General features: G+C 49.7%; 1 protein-coding gene across 1 annotated transcript; it reads left to right on the forward strand.

Moving 5' to 3' along the window:
- The first annotated feature begins 5837 nt into the window (after positions 1–5837).
- On the forward strand, positions 5838–16952 carry ETF1 (eukaryotic translation termination factor 1). Its single transcript, XM_008930911.4, has 9 exons — positions 5838–6024; positions 6777–6916; positions 10241–10379; positions 11231–11421; positions 11940–12069; positions 12425–12580; positions 13129–13193; positions 14364–14511; positions 16108–16952. The coding sequence occupies exons 1-9, from the start codon at positions 5862–5864 to the stop codon at positions 16188–16190; spliced, it is 1215 nt and encodes a 404-aa protein (XP_008929159.1). The 5' UTR covers positions 5838–5861; the 3' UTR covers positions 16191–16952.
- The last annotated feature ends 359 nt before the right edge of the window (positions 16953–17311 follow it).

The raw sequence follows: 17311 nt of genomic DNA on the forward strand, positions 1-17311 counted from the left end.
GCCCAGTAACTGAGTTCCCTCTGGATGGAGACCAGCAGAGGTTACCTGGGGAAGGTAACATTGCTTGGAGCACGGTGTGGCAACAGTTGTTTCATGGAAAGCTTCCTAGCTGTGGAATGTGGTTAGGATCACGTTATCTGAAAGCTGTTTGCTCTGTGCTCCTGCCAGGCCTCACACTGCTCTTGGTTCCTGGGGAAAGCAAGATGCTCATGAAGCTGTGCCCTGTAAAAATAGGCTCATTTTGAGTCCTAGAGAATGACTGGCCTCCCATGCCTCTGTATCCCCACATTACACAGTGTGCTATCACACAGTGTAAAATGTTTCATTGTGGAACAGCTACAGCTCAGCTGCTGTTTGTCAGGTCTCTGATACCACGGGGCAGGCCACTCACTGCTATTTATATAGCACGTCTGTGAAATTACTGCTCTCCTGTGCCAGCAAATATCCCAAATTGCAGGAGACAGGTTGACTGTTCCTTCTCACACTTCTGGCTGTGGCTGCTCTTGTCTGCCAAGTTGAGGGGAGCTGTGGCTGGTGCTGCTGGTTTGGTTTGTGTGGCATGTTCAGGTCACCATTTCACTGACACAACACTGTGTAAGGTAGTGGGAGCCTTTTACAATACTGTTTCTAGTTTCAGCTGAAAGCCTAGGGGTCTGCTCAGCTGTTCCTTCTGATGGGCATGGGAGTAGAAACCAAACCTCTGCAGGTGAGGATGGACAACCAGAGCAGGAGGCTCCTGTGCCAGCTGTAATGGAGCACTCGTGGCAGTTCATCTCTAACATGGGGCACTGCCCACTTTGGGCACTTGCCATCTGCTGACAGAAACACAGAATATGCTGAGTTGGAAGAGACCCACAAGGATCATCCGGTCCAACCCCTGGCCCTGCACAGACCCATCCCCAAGAGTCACCCCCTGTGCCCCAGAGGATCAGCCAAACCCTCCTGCAGCTCTGGCAGCCTTGGGGCTGTGCCCACTGCCCTGGGGAGCCTGGGCAGTGCCCAACCAGCCTCTGGGGGAAGAACCTTTGCCTGAGATCCAACCTGAGTCTGCCCTGACACAGCTCCAGCCATTCCCTGGGGGCTGTCCCTGGTCCCCCCAGAGCAGAGCTCAGTCCCTGCCCCTCCTCTGCCCCTGCCCAGGCAGTTGGAACTGCACTGAGGTCTCCCCTCAGTCTTCTCTGCTCCAGCTGAACACACCAAGTGCCCTCAGTGTCCTCCCACGGCTTCAAATCAAGGCCCTTCCCCATCTCCATGTCCCTCCTTTGGACACTCTCTAATGGCTCAATATCTTCCTTATATTGTGGTGCCCCAAACTGCCCTAGCATTGCAGGTGGGGCTGCCCCAGTGCAGTGGATGATCCTCTGGGGCACAGGGGGTGACTCCTGGGGATGGGCCTGTGCAGGGCCAGGAGTTGGACTGGATGATCCTTGTGGGTCCCTTCCAGCTCAACATGTTCTGTGGTTCCTCTTAGGCAGTGCAGGAGGACCTTGCAGGGAAAACAAGCTCCTTGGATGCTGTAGTGCCTGCTTGCAGGCGGAGTGGCAAGACTTTTCCCTTCAGCTTTTTGGGCCTATGTCAGCAGGGATTCAGCGTTGCCCACGCTGCCACTCGCTGTGATAACTTGTTAACACTTGCTCTGAGGTCTCTCTGTCTGGGAAAGCTGTTTGTTTTGTGATACAGTTGCCTGAAATTCCTTTATTAACGTCAAAGTTTTAATGATAAGAACAGACTGTCCTATACACAAAACTTGATTTTCTAAAGAACTTACTGTCTTGGGAGAGCAAAATATGCTTGTTCTTACTTCCCCTTTTTTCCCCAAACAACTCTCTGCCAGGCTGTAGGAGAAAGTTGGAGCCTACCTGCAGTGCTTTAGGAAAAGTTGGAGGCTGGATCCTCATGTTCTATCCCAGAGATACCTAGTGCTGCTCATTCCAGGCAGTGATAAATCTGAGCTAATTGCCAGTTCCTGGCAGGGCTGGCACAGTGAGCAGTACCCACAGTGCCAGGCAGCACAGGGCTTCTGCCTTCCCAGAGCTGGCACTTAACTGCCCCCGTGGTTCTTACAGTGTGTGGGCTGGTGCCCTTGGTGCCCCTGATTGTTTTCCCCTCCCCAGTCCCACGTGCAGTGGCACACGTTGTGCTGGCCTGTGTCTGGGATGCCCTTTCCTGCAGAGCAAACATCCCGGAGCATCACGTCCTTGGATTACAATGGCAGCTCTTTGGCTGCTGTGCAGGCACTCCTTAGCCCAGAATAGGGACAGCAACTGTCTGGAGCTGCTGCCATCTCCCTGGCTCAGTTCTGTCGGAAAGCATTAGCTTCCAGCTGCTCTGGCAGAGCTTGGCTGGCTGTCCTAAACCAGGGGGAAACCTTAGCAGTGCTGTGAAACTGGGATTGTGCTGAGCAGGATATAATCTGGAACTGGGTCCGTCCTTCCTTCAGGAGCACTGGGGGTGATCCAGGGAAGAAGCAGCTCATTCCATGCTGGATCCCAGGTGCCAGTGTGAGCACTGCCCTTAATCTGGATTGGATACTCAGTTCACCACCGTACCAGGTGTGTGGGGCCAGGCTGGGAACATCCCCTGTGCCTCACACTCAGCAGAGCCCCCTGGGTTCAGGGTCTGCTCTCTGGAAAGACCCATTTTGGGAGGCCTGAGGATGATTCAGGGGAAATATCTGACTCATTCCCAGGTAAATGCACTGCTGAACCTGGTGGCAGCTCATCTCCCAGCTGCCAGGGGGACAGGATGGGATTTGCAGAAATACCTGTCGTCTTGTTGAGGCTGCAAAGACCCCGAGGAGACCTGGAAATTGTCTTCCTCTGCAGAATAACCTACTTTTTTTCTGAGTGTTTTTGAACAACAGCTTTCTCATTGCTGCGTTTTGTCTTACTGTGGTGAGTTCAGCAGATGCAACCACAGGGTTTTTTAGACCTTGCCATCCTGCAGGAAGGTCAGAAGGCACAAGCTTGCTTGGAGAGGGGAAAAATGCCCTTCCACGGTAGGATAGCAAGGTGTTAGTGGTGTGTGAGGGAGTTCTGCAGCCATCCTGATTCCTGTTGCCCATCTGCTTCAGCTGGTGTCTTGCTGGTCTCAACCACTCTGGGATGTTTAATGTTTAGTCCTGACCTTCTGCTTGTTGGAGCAAGAGGGAGACAAGCAGGGGGTGCTGGCTGTCCCCTCAGTTACCTGGCTGCCTAGTGAGCCGCTGGGCTGGGTGGCTGGGCTGTGCCCAGTGGGCAGTGGCAGCAGCAGCACATGGCAGGGGCTCCCCCTTGGGTGTCCAGGGACACTGGTGACATGCTGGCTGGCTCCTGGTGCTCTGGGCTTCCAGCAGCCTGGGATGCCACAGTGTGCTCGGGCTGCTGCTGCTCCCGTGGCAAGCTGCACACCAGCTGTGTCACTGGATTCTGCAGGAATTGGTTAGAGCCAAAAATAGCTTTGGCTCTGTACTGGTGAAAGCATGCCAAAGCCAAGAAGTGCACTTGATGTTGGTAGTGGAAGGTGCTTTTGGATATAAATCCAGGCTGGAATTTGCTGAAGGGTTAGACCAAGCACAGTGCTGTGCTGTGTTGAACTAGTTTGAGATTTAAGTGAGGGGGAGGGAGTGCAGCATCTGAGAGACCCTTCTGGTTTGTTTGTTTGCAGTAATAAATCACGAGGGCTTGTGAAGGCCACTGTGTCACCTTGGGCAGGGTGTTCCCAAGGGCCAGGGATGTGTCTCTGCTCTGTAGTTAAGGTGCTGTGTGTGGTACAAATAACCCCCAGTCTGATCCCATGGGTGCTCAGTGCTCAGTTCTGGGGCAGTGGAACACAGCATGGGGCCAGGGCTGGGATCTGAGGGCTGCCTTGCATTTAAAAACTGAAGGTAGCTTTACAAGGCTTTTTTACTGAAGGATTGATCTTGGGAGGGCAAGCCTTCCTTCTTGCTGTTCACAAAGCTGAAGAAGGGGCTGGAGCACCAGAAGCAGCTGAGGGGTCTTAGCCTGGAGAAAATGAGGTTCTGGGGGGACCTTCTGGCTCTGCAACTCCCTGACAGGAAATGTAGGTGTCGGGGCTCTTCTCCCAGGCAGCCAGTGACATGACTCTGTCTGCTCTTTCCCCTCTGTCCTCAATTCAGGAAAAATTGTATGAAATCTCTTCCTAGCAGGAGAGCCAGGGAGCACCCACCTGCCACGCTGGGATGCCCTTAGTTAATGCAGGAGGTTGTGATAGTCTAATCTCTGGGAAGTCTGAGACTTTCTTTGTTCAGAGGAAGAGATGAGTGCTACTTTCAGGGAAGTTAGGAAGAGTTGCTTTCATTCTGATCAGCCTCTTCCTCAAAGGAGCCTGCTGGGGATGATAGGCCATTATCTCTCCCCTAAGGCTGGTGCCATTCTCTGGGGTAGCCAACTGCTTTAATTGAGCAGGATCTGGAGTGTTCTTGGCTGGTGTGACCTGGAAGCCTGAGAGCTGTCAGCATGGCTCAAAGCTCCTTCTGGGAATAACAAGGGCAAGTGTCTCTGTGACTTTCTTGATTAGTGTGTATGGGGATCTTGGATATTAAAACCAATTAGTTGTCTTTAAGGTCGGGGACTTATTTGACCTACCAGCATCTGTTTCAACTTGGCCTGGATTGAAGATCTTTGGGAGAGGGCTGTCCAACTTCTGTAAAGAGGCTAATGAAGTGATGCTTTTTAAAGCACTTCCCTGCTGCCTCTGTAGCCCAAACACTTCAGGCAGGACATTAGTGCGTGACAGTCTGGAACAGCAGCAGGCAGGGGCTGTGTTAGTCTTCTCCTCCCCTAAGAAATGTAAAAGAGCAAAACCCCATTTTTTTGATGTCTGAAAAGCACTTTGTTGGTTCTCTGACTCAGAATCCTGAGAAGAGGTTTTTTCACAGAGCTTAGCTGGTTTGCCCTTGAGAGAGGGCTGGAGGATATGATGAGGTATTTGATTTTTTTGCCATTACTCTAATGGGAAGCATGAGGTCTGGGTTAAATTTGAGACAATGCAGAAGCAGCACTTCAGACATCTGAGATACTTCAATGGCAAATGGGAGGTACCTGCTGGAAGGCAGATGGGAACTTCCCCAATTTTCCTTCTGGCTTTGGATGGATTTGAACCATGAGGCGGCTTTGGGGATTAAGACCTCTGCAGGATCCATCCCAAAGCCATAGGAGAAATCAATATCAAACTTAGTTATTTTCATGTAATTTAAGCCTTTTCTGTGATTTGTGGGGTCTTATCTCCTGACTCCATGCCTGGGGTTGGTGCTTGTGAACCAGCAGTCATGTACTTAAGCACAGTTCAGTTAAAGCAGCTGCCAGAGCTGGGGAGATGCTCTGGAGAGCAGAGTGCTAGTGGGGAAATACAAAAGGCTGACTGAGGCAAAGTTTTGTTTTCTGTATTAATCTGAGGAAAACAAAGTGTTAAAACAGCACTTGGGCTGCTGGGTGCTCCAGCTGTCTAAGAACAAATGGAATGGTCCTTAAAGTATGTGGCTGCACTGTTTTAAATAATCTCTGCTGGGAGCTGCTTCCCTGCCTTCAGCTCCCAGCCCTTAGCCTGCACGGGTGTTCTTTTTTTCCCAGAGTAGCATCCCAGGTTTAACAAGCAGCTTTTGGAGGACGTGCTTGGTAGTGGCAAACCTGAACACTGGGTTATGGAGTCAAATCCTCTGAAGAGCCTGTTTTATTTTCTTTACTGTCCCATTATTGTCCAGCAGAAGGGGAATTACACCGGTAGCAGTGAAGAAGCATCCTTGGCGGGGCGGGAGGGATGGGAGACAATGGCATGTGTGGAATATCGTGTGGGTACACTTGTTGCTTTGGTGGCTGGCTGCTCACAACCCTCTCTTTTCCCTTCTCAGCAATGGTACCAGCATGATATCACTGATCATTCCCCCCAAAGACCAGATCTCGCGAGTGGCGAAAATGCTGGCGGACGAGTTTGGCACTGCCTCCAACATTAAGTCTCGAGTGAATCGCCTTTCAGTACTGGGAGCCATTACATCTGTACAGCAAAGACTGAAACTCTATAACAAAGGTAACTTCTAGCTTGTATGGATGCTGGCACACTTCCCTTTCTTGGAAGCAGCCTTAAGTTCCTGCACTATGCAGTTTTCTGCTAATCAAATCTGTTGGCCTGTGCTGCTGTTTTGCACTGATATTCCAGGTATGTTGCCCTTGGATGGCTACTACAGGGGTGGACTTTGGGACTAGAATAGTGTGGTGGTCCTTGTCTTTAATAAGCAGGCTCATGATTCTGTCCTTAGCAGTGCTGATTCTGCTAAACTTGGCCAGATTTAGGAGCTATTTATTCCACAATAGTTCATTTGCATTAAAGTGATTTTGCATCAAGCAAAAACTTCTGTGTGCCTTATGCACTGTGCAGCTGCCATCATTTGGGAGGGAACAGACCCAGACCATCTAAAATGAGCACTGAAAGAGTTCATCATTATTGCCTTTACACTGGCATGTGGCCTTCCTTGGGATGGTCAGTCTGTAAATCACTGTATGAGCAGTAGGAGAGCTCCATGGGGCTCTTCAGCCTTTCTCTGGGTCCTGTGAGTTTGCAAGCTCCTGGGTTTAACAGATCGTTGTAGGCATAGGTGCACTAAATGAGTTTGTTTTCCATTGTAGAGCTCTGGGAGGGGATGAGGTGGGGAAAGGGAAACTTAAAGATTTGGGAACTTTAATTTCAACTTTGCCATAAGTCTCAAGGTCTGGCAGTTAGTTTGTGATGGGTGCAGCTTGCCATGTTTCTTATAAACTAAAACTGCATTGTGTCGTTTATAGTACCTCCAAATGGTCTGGTTGTTTACTGTGGAACAATTGTGACAGAAGAAGGAAAAGAGAAGAAGGTCAACATTGACTTTGAACCTTTCAAACCAATCAATACGTCGTTGTATTTGTGTGACAACAAATTCCACACAGAGGTAAGAATTCTCCTGTTGCAGCAGCCAAAGTCAGCCTGCTTTGCTGGGCTGCCTGGGCCCACCTGGGTGTGCTGAGCCTGTGGAACAGCAGGCTTCTGGGAGCACGTGCTCTGGGGAGGGCTTGTGACTGGCCACAAATGTGTGATGTTTGCTGAAGGGAGTTGAGACACTGCCAGCTCCTGCCACACTGATGTCATGGCCCAGCCCATGACTGCTGAGTTGGTGTCACCCACAAACATAAGCTCCTCTCTGTAACTGGAGGCAGAGAGCTTTCTTTCTTTTTAACTGCAGAGGCCCATAGATCTTATTCCAAGCCAGGCCTTAAAGTACTGCCAAGATAATTATCAGTGTTGCCAGTCTTGATATCAGATGTGTTAACTGAGACCCTTGATGGAGAACTGGCATGTGCCTCATCTGTCTGGGATAAAGTGAGATTATTTTTATCCAACATCTAATTAAGTTAAATGAATGGTTTGAGGCATATTTAAAGTAATGTGGATTATAGCAGTCAGTTTGTTGCCTCTGTTTTGGCTCTGGCAGGTGCAGAGGTCTCAGTGTTTGCAGTACGATTCCCCCCACGTCCAGGGTGTTCACCACAGTAGATGTGTGGGCTGAGACTTAATTGCCAGTTGTCAAACCCATGTGACATGGGCTTGAGAGGCCCTTCAGTGAGGTAGTTCTGCTTGTTTGCTTGGGTTTTTGGAGATCCAATCCATTACTGGCTTTCTCAGGGTAGAATTACAGGAAGGAACAGGTGAGGTACATCCCTGATATTCTGTGTCCCCACAAATGATGAAATCCCAACACATCTTTGGCCTACCAACAATACAAACCTGTGCACAGGTTTAGAGTTCTGCTGAGTCTGTGTGTCCACAGGCAAGTGAAAGCAAGAGGTAGATAAGAGAATTCAGGAGAGAGCCAGGGAGGTGTTTGTCCCTGCCATTGTTGGCAGTGGGAAAGGGGTGGGTTTCCTTCTGCCCTGTCAGGAGAGGGATTAATGTGGTGTCCTCTGCTGAGTATATTGCCTCAGGGCACTGACTCAATCCAGAAGTGTCCAGCAGGCTGTTCCCAGGAGGCAGCTCCAAGTACACTGGTGCTGGTGTGTGGCACTGCTCAGGCAGAGCGTGGCAGTGACCTGAGAGGACTCTGGTCCTTGCTGCTCCAGATGGTGTGATTGCTGACAGGCCCTCCCTCTGGGGCTGTGTGCTCTCCCCTTGGGAGTAGGGGATTATTTTACTTCTGCAGAATCAGATGGAGCTGTAAAGCCTGCTGTGTGATGTGAGCACCGAATTCTGGGCTTTGTCCATCTCTTTGGTTGTAGAGCAATGCCTTTAACCCCATGGTTCCCCCAGCATGTACCCTGAGCTAACAGACAGGGCAGCTGGCTCTGTGCACTCACAGATTTCCTAGGAAATCTGGAGAAGGGGATGTGAAGGAGCAGGGAAAGGAGGTGATCTTCACCTTCAGGCTAAAGCTGCAAAGAGGAAACTCAGTCCAGGCTGCAGGAACAGAACAAAAGCAATAGTCTCTTTTTGGTGCTTGATAGGTCAAACAGTGGAATTGCTGACAGAGGGGAGACTGGGGGAATCACTGATCACTGGATACTGTATTGAAATAAGAGGGAATCAAGACCATCAGAGCCGCAGTCATCTGCTGCCTGGCAAGAGTTATCTGATAAGAATTCCTCTGGATGTTTTATTGCCTGTGTGAAACCAAAGCACCTCCCCGAGGGGATCGGAGCCCGATGGGTCTGAGGGGCAGAGCTTACAATGACTTATTTTGATACCTTGGCTGGAGCATTCATTCCAGTCACACGATTTGCTTGGCTCTGTCCCAGTTGCAATGTAATATGCCACTTCCTCCTCTCATTCATCCCACTGCTGGGGAATTAATACAGAATATTTATTTTGGCCAGGGGATTCCATTAAACCTTAGTGCCTGGTTCTTTGAAGCTCAAAAGCTGTAGCTTGGTTTGTGGATTTTGGAAGAGGATGACTGATGGTTTTTATCCTTTCAGTTCAGCCCAGTAATCAGGCAGGCATGCTAAAGGGCCTGTGCAGTAAACCAGCACCATCACTTTCAGTATTAAACTGGGGACTTAAACTCCAGATTGCTTTGACAAGTTCTCCATCCTGCTGATGTGGGTTTGCCAGTTAGAAAGAGGATTCTGGCTATTAGTTTTTTGGGGCATGTATAAATGAGAAGGAGTGTGTGTGCTGGATGTTTCCACCTGCTCAGGTGGCCCTTGAGGGAGCAGTAGCTGACAGATTCCCTTGAAATGGGAGTTTAGGGTGGGGTGCTTGGGATGTCCCACACCACCAGAAGCAAGGCTGGGCAGGAAGGTGGGCAAAAGTAACTCAAACCCCTTGATGCTGTGCAGTGCTTTAGTTGTTGGTCAACTTAAATGACCTTATGGGATGAATTCAGCTACCTCCTTTACAGGGAGGAAAATGGAAGGATAACTTCATTTTGCAGCAAATGTTACTGCTGTCTTCTCCGTAAGCAGTTATGCACAGAACAACTATTGCTGCTGTGACTTGTGTTCTGTAAGGCTGAATCTGCCACAGACACTATAGATTTAATCATTCTGCCTGTGGGGCTTGAAGTCAGCAGGTGCAGCAACCCAGTAGTTGTGGTAGAGGTGAGTTGAGAGGCTGTGTCAGTGCTTTGGAGTGCAAAAATGAACTGACAGTCAACTGAACAAGTTCTGCTTTCCTGGCTGGAGTGCTGGGAAAATGACTCTTCCAGCTGTGCCAGCCAGGGAGGTGCTGCAGCCTTGTAGGTGTGATCATTTCTCTTCTCACCTCCCTGAGACATCTCTGGGGCTGTGCTATCACACGTGCCCGTGACCTCAGGTGAGGAACTGGCAAGGCTGTGAAATAGTGATCAGAATTAAACTCGAGTTTCCTTTATGCTCTTGACAGTGTTGCATGAGATTGGATTGTATATGGAAGGAATCCTTCCCTGTGAGGGTGGGGAGGCCCTGGCACAGGTTGCCCAGAGAAGCTGTGGCTGCCCCATCCCTGGAATTGTCCAAGGCCAGGTTGGAAGGGGCTTGGAGCAGCTTGGGCTAGTGGAAGGTGTCCCTGCCCATGGCAGGGGGTGGAATGAGATGATCTTTAAAGTCCCTTCCAACCCAAACCATTCTGCAGTGGGCTGGAATAGTCACAGCTCCTGAATCTGCTGCTCTTCCTGTAGTTTATTTGTAAAACAAACAGCAGTGACCACCTACAGAACTAAAACTGAGCTGTGCTGTCTGTGGTGACCTGTCTGAGCCAGGGTCCCTCACCCCCTGTGCTCAGTGACACCTCTGCTCTGTTCCAGGCCCTCACGGCGCTGCTCTCCGACGACAGCAAGTTTGGCTTTATTGTAATAGATGGGAGTGGGGCACTCTTTGGAACCCTGCAAGGAAACACACGAGAAGTCCTGCACAAATTCACTGTGGATCTTCCAAAGAAGCATGGTAACACTCTAGTCTGCCTCTAGACTGTCTGCAGCAGCATGTCCTGGGGTGGGATGTGGGGGTGGAAGCAGGGAACTTGGCCTGTAGGGGTTTAGCTCTATTCAAGTCTTTGCTTCCTTGGAATCTGACAGCAAAGCCTCTAGTCTGAACCTTCTGTCAGAATTAATGAATCATGGTAACATGCAGCTGATCCTAAAAGTGGCACTTTTTATTTCTTGGGTGCATTTGACCCTTTACTTGGTTTTGGGACAGTTTTAATGAAATGTTAGTAGCACAGGTAGTAATCCCACTCGGTTTAAAGTTTGCATCCCGTGGTGTTGTGTGCAAACATCAGTGAAGAGCAGGCAGTTGTTCCCTGCAAGAAGCACAGAAGCTGCTTCTGTGGAGCAAGGAGAATTTGAGTTCCACTGTATAATGCTCTGTGGTAGTCAGGCACTGACTGTTAGGTATTCCTGGCCTACTGTCCTGTGGAGAGTGGGATGAGACAAAATGAAACAGAAATGTGTCCCGCAGTAAGGTTGTGCAGCAGGAGCTGCTGGGCTCACTGCAGCAGTGCACCAAAGGAAATGCAGAACGTGCACAGATGTTCAGTTTCTATAGAGAGTTGTGAGTCTGTATAGAAAGAAAAGAAAAATCACCATATTTTCCTCTATGGGATATGTGGAGAAAAATCTCTTGCTGTGAATGGACTCTCTTTGTTCACTGCCTGTGCCGTGAGTGTCACGACTTGGCTTGTGGCAGACTGCCTCAGCTGCCCTTGGCTTTGGTTCCTGAGGGCCTGGTTGGGCCCATGTTCTGACAGCCCTCCTGGAGTGCAGTGGTGCCCAGGCTGGCTCAGCCCTCTCGTGCAGGTCGGGGAGGTCAGTCTGCCCTGCGCTTCGCTCGCCTGCGGATGGAGAAGCGGCACAACTACGTGCGCAAGGTGGCCGAGACGGCCGTGCAGCTCTTCATCTCCGGGGACAAGGTCAACGTGGCCGGGCTCGTCCTGGCTGGCTCAGCTGATTTCAAAACTGAACTCAGTCAGTCTGACATGTTTGATCAGGTGAGTGGCCTTTCCTGAGCAGAGCTCCCCTGTTGAAGCTGTTGGTGATAATATGGTAACATCGACAGTAGCTCTGAGATGCTTCTCAGGAGGGGTGTAACTTGTGTCTGAAGTGACTGGATCAGAACTAAAAGTGTGGGGTATCCAAAGAGCTCTCCCTTTCCTAATCCCTCCTTGCAGGAGATCTCCTTTTCTTAAAACAGTACCAGTAAGAAATCTGTCCTCCCTGGTTTGGAAATAGCAGTCATGTCCTTTGTCTTCCTAAATCTAAAGTAGAAGCTTTATAGGAATTAAACTCCAATAAACCAAATCTTAGTGTTCCTGTTGCCTGAAAATTGTGGTTCAATATTGTGCATTCAGAGGTCCCTCTGACTCAGAGCTTGTGCTTGCAAGTGAAGCCCAGTAGATGAATGCAGTGAGTCTTGCCAGGCCTGTACTCTCGTGGTGGGATGAAGGAATCTGATGGCCCTGCTCTGGAATAGATTTAATTTTTCCTGTCTCCTCTTTCCCTTGTTTAGCGGTTGCAATCCAAAGTGCTCAAACTAGTTGACATTTCATATGGAGGAGAAAATGGGTTCAATCAAGCAATTGAATTGTCAACTGAGGTCCTCTCCAATGTGAAATTCATCCAAGAGAAAAAACTAATAGGTAAGTGCTGCACGTGCAGCCTCCTCCTGAGCCAGACACGTGTGACTGAATATGCTGGTCATGCTTCCAACCTCCTGGTAGTGCCTTTGGGCTGCCCCAGCCCTGCCATGGTGGCTGAGAGTGTGACTTGTGATCCTTTCTGCTACCTGGGCACCTCAAATACTGGGGGGGATGTTTGTTTATTTTTTTTCTCCCCATCTTCTTTAGCCTTCTCCAGCCTTTCACCAGAGATTGCCTTAGTTCCAGGCCTTCTGGTGACAGTTTCTTCTTCTTGCATTCAAATGAAGCTTGTTTCAAGCTGTGTGTGGTGGGATGAGTGCTGGTGACAGTCTCTTTCTTTGTGCCCTGGCTGCAGGACGATACTTCGATGAGATCAGTCAGGACACGGGGAAGTACTGCTTTGGTGTGGAAGATACACTAAAAGCTTTGGAAATGGGAGCAGTAGAGATACTGATAGTCTATGAAAACCTGGATATAATGAGATATGTCCTGCACTGCCAAGGCACGGAGGGTAGGTGGCGCTTTGGGAGACCGGGTCCTTGAGGGTTTGACACCTGAACTGTGTCACGGGGAGAGGTCACTCTGGAGGAGCTCCCTGAGATCTGATCACAGGGAGGTTGTGTGGGCAGGTCACGGACCTGCAGCTTCCCAGCTCCGGGGGAAAATCCTGTAACAAGCAGGATTCCCCTGCAGAGAGGGAATTGCAGTGCCAGGGTGGCAGTTTGTCACAGGGCCAGCCTGGAACCTGCCTTCCAGCTGTGAAAGTGTGATGCCAGAGGGGAGGCTGATGTGACCCTTAGGGCCAGAAACAGCATTCTCACTGACTGCAGACAAACCCTGTGCCCACAGCAGGGCCTCTTCCTATTCTGGTGTTGGCACTACAGCTGTTCCCTGCTCCCTCCTTGGTTGCTGGGAGAGCTTCAGCTGGAAAGGAAGGCAGTGCCAGTGAGCAGACCCTCTGAGCTGTAATTGCTGGCTGTGCTCAGTCTCTTGCTGCCTTTAACCTGCATCTGGTACTTTTATCCAACCTAATACTATTTTTTTTTTCTTGCTTCTCAGAGGAGAAGATCCTGTATTTGACACCAGAACAAGAGAAGGATAAATCCCACTTCACAGATAAGGAGGTATTCCAGCTTTGGGGCTTGTGGGTTTATTCTCAGTTACTGCAGGGCTCTGGACATCTGGGCTTAGTTTGGCACAAGCACATGAGCGTGGTCACCTTCTGGCACTCATGTGAGACTTCAAGGCAGTAACCTGTGGCTCTTCTGTTCACCTCCAGTGTAACCCCTGGACTTGCTTTTCTCCAGTCTTCCCTGCTGCCAGTTCCAAGGCTGTGTAAATGGGCTGAGGCAACAGGCAGTACAGGGGCTTTGGCCACCTTCAGACCATCTGCTACAGGACTTTGGTGGCCACCATGCAGGCCAAGGTCCCAAACCATTGCTCCCTGCTCACTGTGCACTGATTTGGTCCGTGCAGAACCACTGTGAGGTTACAGAGCATGACACGGCCTGAGGTGCAGGGCAGTGTTTGCTGTGGGATGTGTTGGATGTGTGGAGCTGTCATTTGCTGCCTGTGCAGGTCAGAAAGCCCTGATGGGGTGTTGGGGGGTCTGTGTTACTTTGCAGAGTAAACTGGGCAAAAAAGTGTGTCCCTTGCCCAAAGGGTAGGCATCCCTGAGTCATCAGAGTTGTGCCAGGGAGGCCATTTCCAGCTGCTTTCCCTGCTGGAGGGAATTGCTGATTCCTTCTGTGCATGGAAGGTCTACAGTGTTACCTGCAGTGATGTGTGTCTATGTCAATAATCACTTGACCTTTTTAGTTACAAAACTGTGCTTTTGGCCTCTGTATCTGCATGGATCAGTGCTTCTGACTGGAAGCAGTGCCTCTTTGAGTGGGCTGGAATCTTTGCAGGGTGTAGAACAAGTCTAAAGGAACAATGAAAACTGAGAGTGTAGCATGAGGTGACACTTGAGCAGAAGAACAAACAAGGCATTTTCTCTCTGGCTTTTACCCCAAGTTCCAGATTAGAGAGGCCCAAAACAAGGCCTGTCAGTGTTTCATTTTATAGCACCAGGAGCCTTCTGCTTGAGCCAGCACTGTCTGACACAGTTGTGTCAGGAATGCCTTCCACCACGAAGCTTCCTGTGGAGCATTAAGGCTGCTGTCCTTAGGAATGACAGAACCGTGGTGATTTTTAAGCCAAAGCCAACTTTTGGTGTGAATTTTCTCAATACCAAACAGACAGTGACCAGGACAGTTTTTATTATTCATTTCTCCCTTCCAATGTCTCCACAGACTGGGCAGGAACACGAACTGATAGAAAGTATGCCCCTCCTGGAGTGGTTTGCAAACAACTACAAGAAATTTGGAGCAACATTGGAAATTGTTACAGACAAATCACAAGAAGGATCCCAATTTGTGAAAGGATTTGGAGGAATTGGAGGTAAATTGCAAGAGAAAAATGTGGGGGTGGGGGTTTAGTGGTTGATTTGATAGTCTGGTACCAATAGTGGGATTAGTCTTAGTCCTGTCAGTCACGAAACTGGTTCAAGAAGAACTGGTGTTCACCAGGGATGTCCAGGTGAACTCATTCCATGTGCAGCAGGATGATGATGCCTGGTGGGCAGCTGTCACTGTCCAGCTGTGTTCCTCAGTCCCTCTGTCCTCCAGAGTGCTCAGAGGGGGGGCTGCCCTCCTTTCCAGCTGGGCATGTCAGGAGGGCCCTGAGCTGCCTCACTGTGTCTCTGCAGTGCCCTGTGTGCAGGGGGGTCTGACAAACCCCAGCCCAGCTCCTGGGGCAGTTGGATCCCTCACTCAGCTCTCAGACCTTCCCTGTACTTGGCTCCCTGGTCTTGTGCTTCTTGTCAAAGTGTTTTTAGCCCAACTTCATGGAGCAATGAGGCCCTGGGAGGCTTTAGTCCTTCTCCTGAGCTCAGTGACCAGGATCAGCAGAGGTGCAGGTGGATCCTGTGCTTCAGGCTGACAAAAATCATTGGCAGGGTAGGGCACAACCACCTGCCACACTCCATGTTCTGCCCAGGCCAGGGATTCCAGGACAGAGCTGGGACTGCTTTGCTGCTAAGCCAGCTCTGCCTCTGGTTGTGCTTGGCTTGATGGATGTGAACCAGGGATGAATGTATTGGAAACAGGAATTTCTAGGCCCAGAGAACCAATCAGAAGGAAACAAACTTGGATTCTCTGGCTACATAAGGAGCAACAGGTTTCTAAGTGTTCAGGTTTGTAATTCCAGGAGTCCTTAATTTCCTGCCAGATCCAGCCTCTTCACATGGTGGGATCCTCTTTGCTCCCAGGCCTGGTAGACTGGAAGGGAAATACTCCTTGAAAATAGCCTTCACCTCAATAAATGGGATAAGGCTTCCCAGAACCCTGGATTGGTGTTTAGGGTGGGAAGAGTCCAGGAATACAGCCACTAAATCCTGCTTTTCCTGCACTGTAAAAGTAACCTCAGTGCCAGCTGCCCTCTGGATTTAACTGACAGGCCTCTGTCAGAGCAGTTACATTGGAACAAGTGATCTGCTACTGGTATTTTTTGGAAATATAACCCTAGAAGAAATATTTGGAAGAAAATCCTTCCCTGAGAGGGTGGGGAGGCCCTGGCACAGGTTGCCCAGAGAAACTGTGGCTGCCCCTGGATCCCTGGAAGTGTCCAAGGCCAGGTTGGACAGGGCTTGGAGCAACCTGGGCTGGTGGAAGGTGTCCCTGCCCATGGCAGGGGGGGATGAGATGAGCTTTAAGGTCCCTCCCAACCCAAACCACTTCATAATTCTGTGATACGATTCTAGAATGGGCTCAGCTCTTCCAGGAGGAATCTGGCCTGGCTGGGCAGGTGGGCATTCCTTCCTTTTGGCCATGAGTTCCCTGTGGATTTGTCACTCCAGCTGCATGTCTGCTGGCAGGGCTCAGCAGGAGCCTGAGCTGGCTGCTGAGCAGTAATTGGGAAGCTCTGGCTGTGCAACCAGGGCTCAGGAAACTGTTCAGGTGGAATTTTGAAGAAGCTAAAGCGTGTTGTCTTTGCCAGGTATCTTGCGGTACCGAGTGGACTTCCAGGGCATGGAATACCAAGGAGGAGACGATGAATTCTTTGACCTTGATGACTACTAGGTAGTCGACCTGGGTCCGGCAAAACGTGCCTCGCCCCTCCAGCATCCAACCCAAGGAGCAAACTCATGGTGGAAAACACAACAGATCCCTGCCTTAGAATTGGAACATTTCCAGAACTTGATCCACAAGCATTGGATTTAAGAAAGCAAAACCCTACACTTTGATTTGTCATAGTGTCAGTACAGCAGCAAACTACTAAGTTCCTATATGCCACTTTGGACTAATTTAAAAAAGAATCCCAGTTTTTACTTTTACTCAATGGTGAAATTGGTTGCTCTTGTATTTTATGGAAATGATTTTTTTAACCTTCATGATACATTAACTGCTGTAAACCTCTTCCTTCAAAAATTAATAGAAGTAAGATCCTACTGGTTTGTTTCTTTATACTTTGATTGGAGAAATCAATTGCTGCATTTGGCAGCGCCGTGACCCATTTACATGGCATTCTCAGCTTAGACTGCAGAAGAAATGTAACGAGGTTGGAGCCATTCTCTTCAAAAGCTTGAAGAGGCACTGACCTGAGTGCTAGTTCATAACATGTGGCTTGCAAATTCCAATGGTTTGGGGAGGCTCACCAGCCAAACGTGCTTTAATCTGTTTGCAGAAACACTGCTCTTGTAAACTAGAAAATGCACTTCATGGATTGCAATGGAAATGCTGCTGAAGTCTCGGGCTTAATTTGGATTTGGGCAGTGCAGCCTTCAGGAATTCTATTTTTTTTTTTTTCAGTCTTGACAAAAATAAACATGAGATTTCAGTGAAGTAAGGTACACTTGGCTTTTTGTTCCTCAGTAAGTTTTTCTTTTTGCTTTAGGACTGCGTAAGGTTTCCTTGATTATGTGAATTTGAACCCACAGTTCTTTAAGGGAAGTGGGTATTTTACAGGAATACTGAGTCAGTGAAGGCTGAAACTTTAGTGCTGGGGGTGTGGAACGTTGGATACCAACCCTTGGAGTGCTGGCACAGGCCCTGGGGCCACCATCTCCCAGCACTAAGGCAGTGTCTGTCCTGGAGGGGATGTGCCCTTCATGGGTTAAAGCCCCTGGGTGCCCCAGACCCCCAAGGCTCTGTGTCCTGCCCGTCCCACAGAGCAGGACCTGCTCCGGGTGTTGGGGGGTCCT

This window comes from Manacus vitellinus, unplaced genomic scaffold, assembly GCF_001715985.3.
Source record: "Manacus vitellinus isolate BGI_N305 unplaced genomic scaffold, ASM171598v3 scaffold_25_pilon, whole genome shotgun sequence".
In the NCBI taxonomy this organism is placed as follows: Eukaryota; Metazoa; Chordata; class Aves; order Passeriformes; family Pipridae; genus Manacus; species Manacus vitellinus.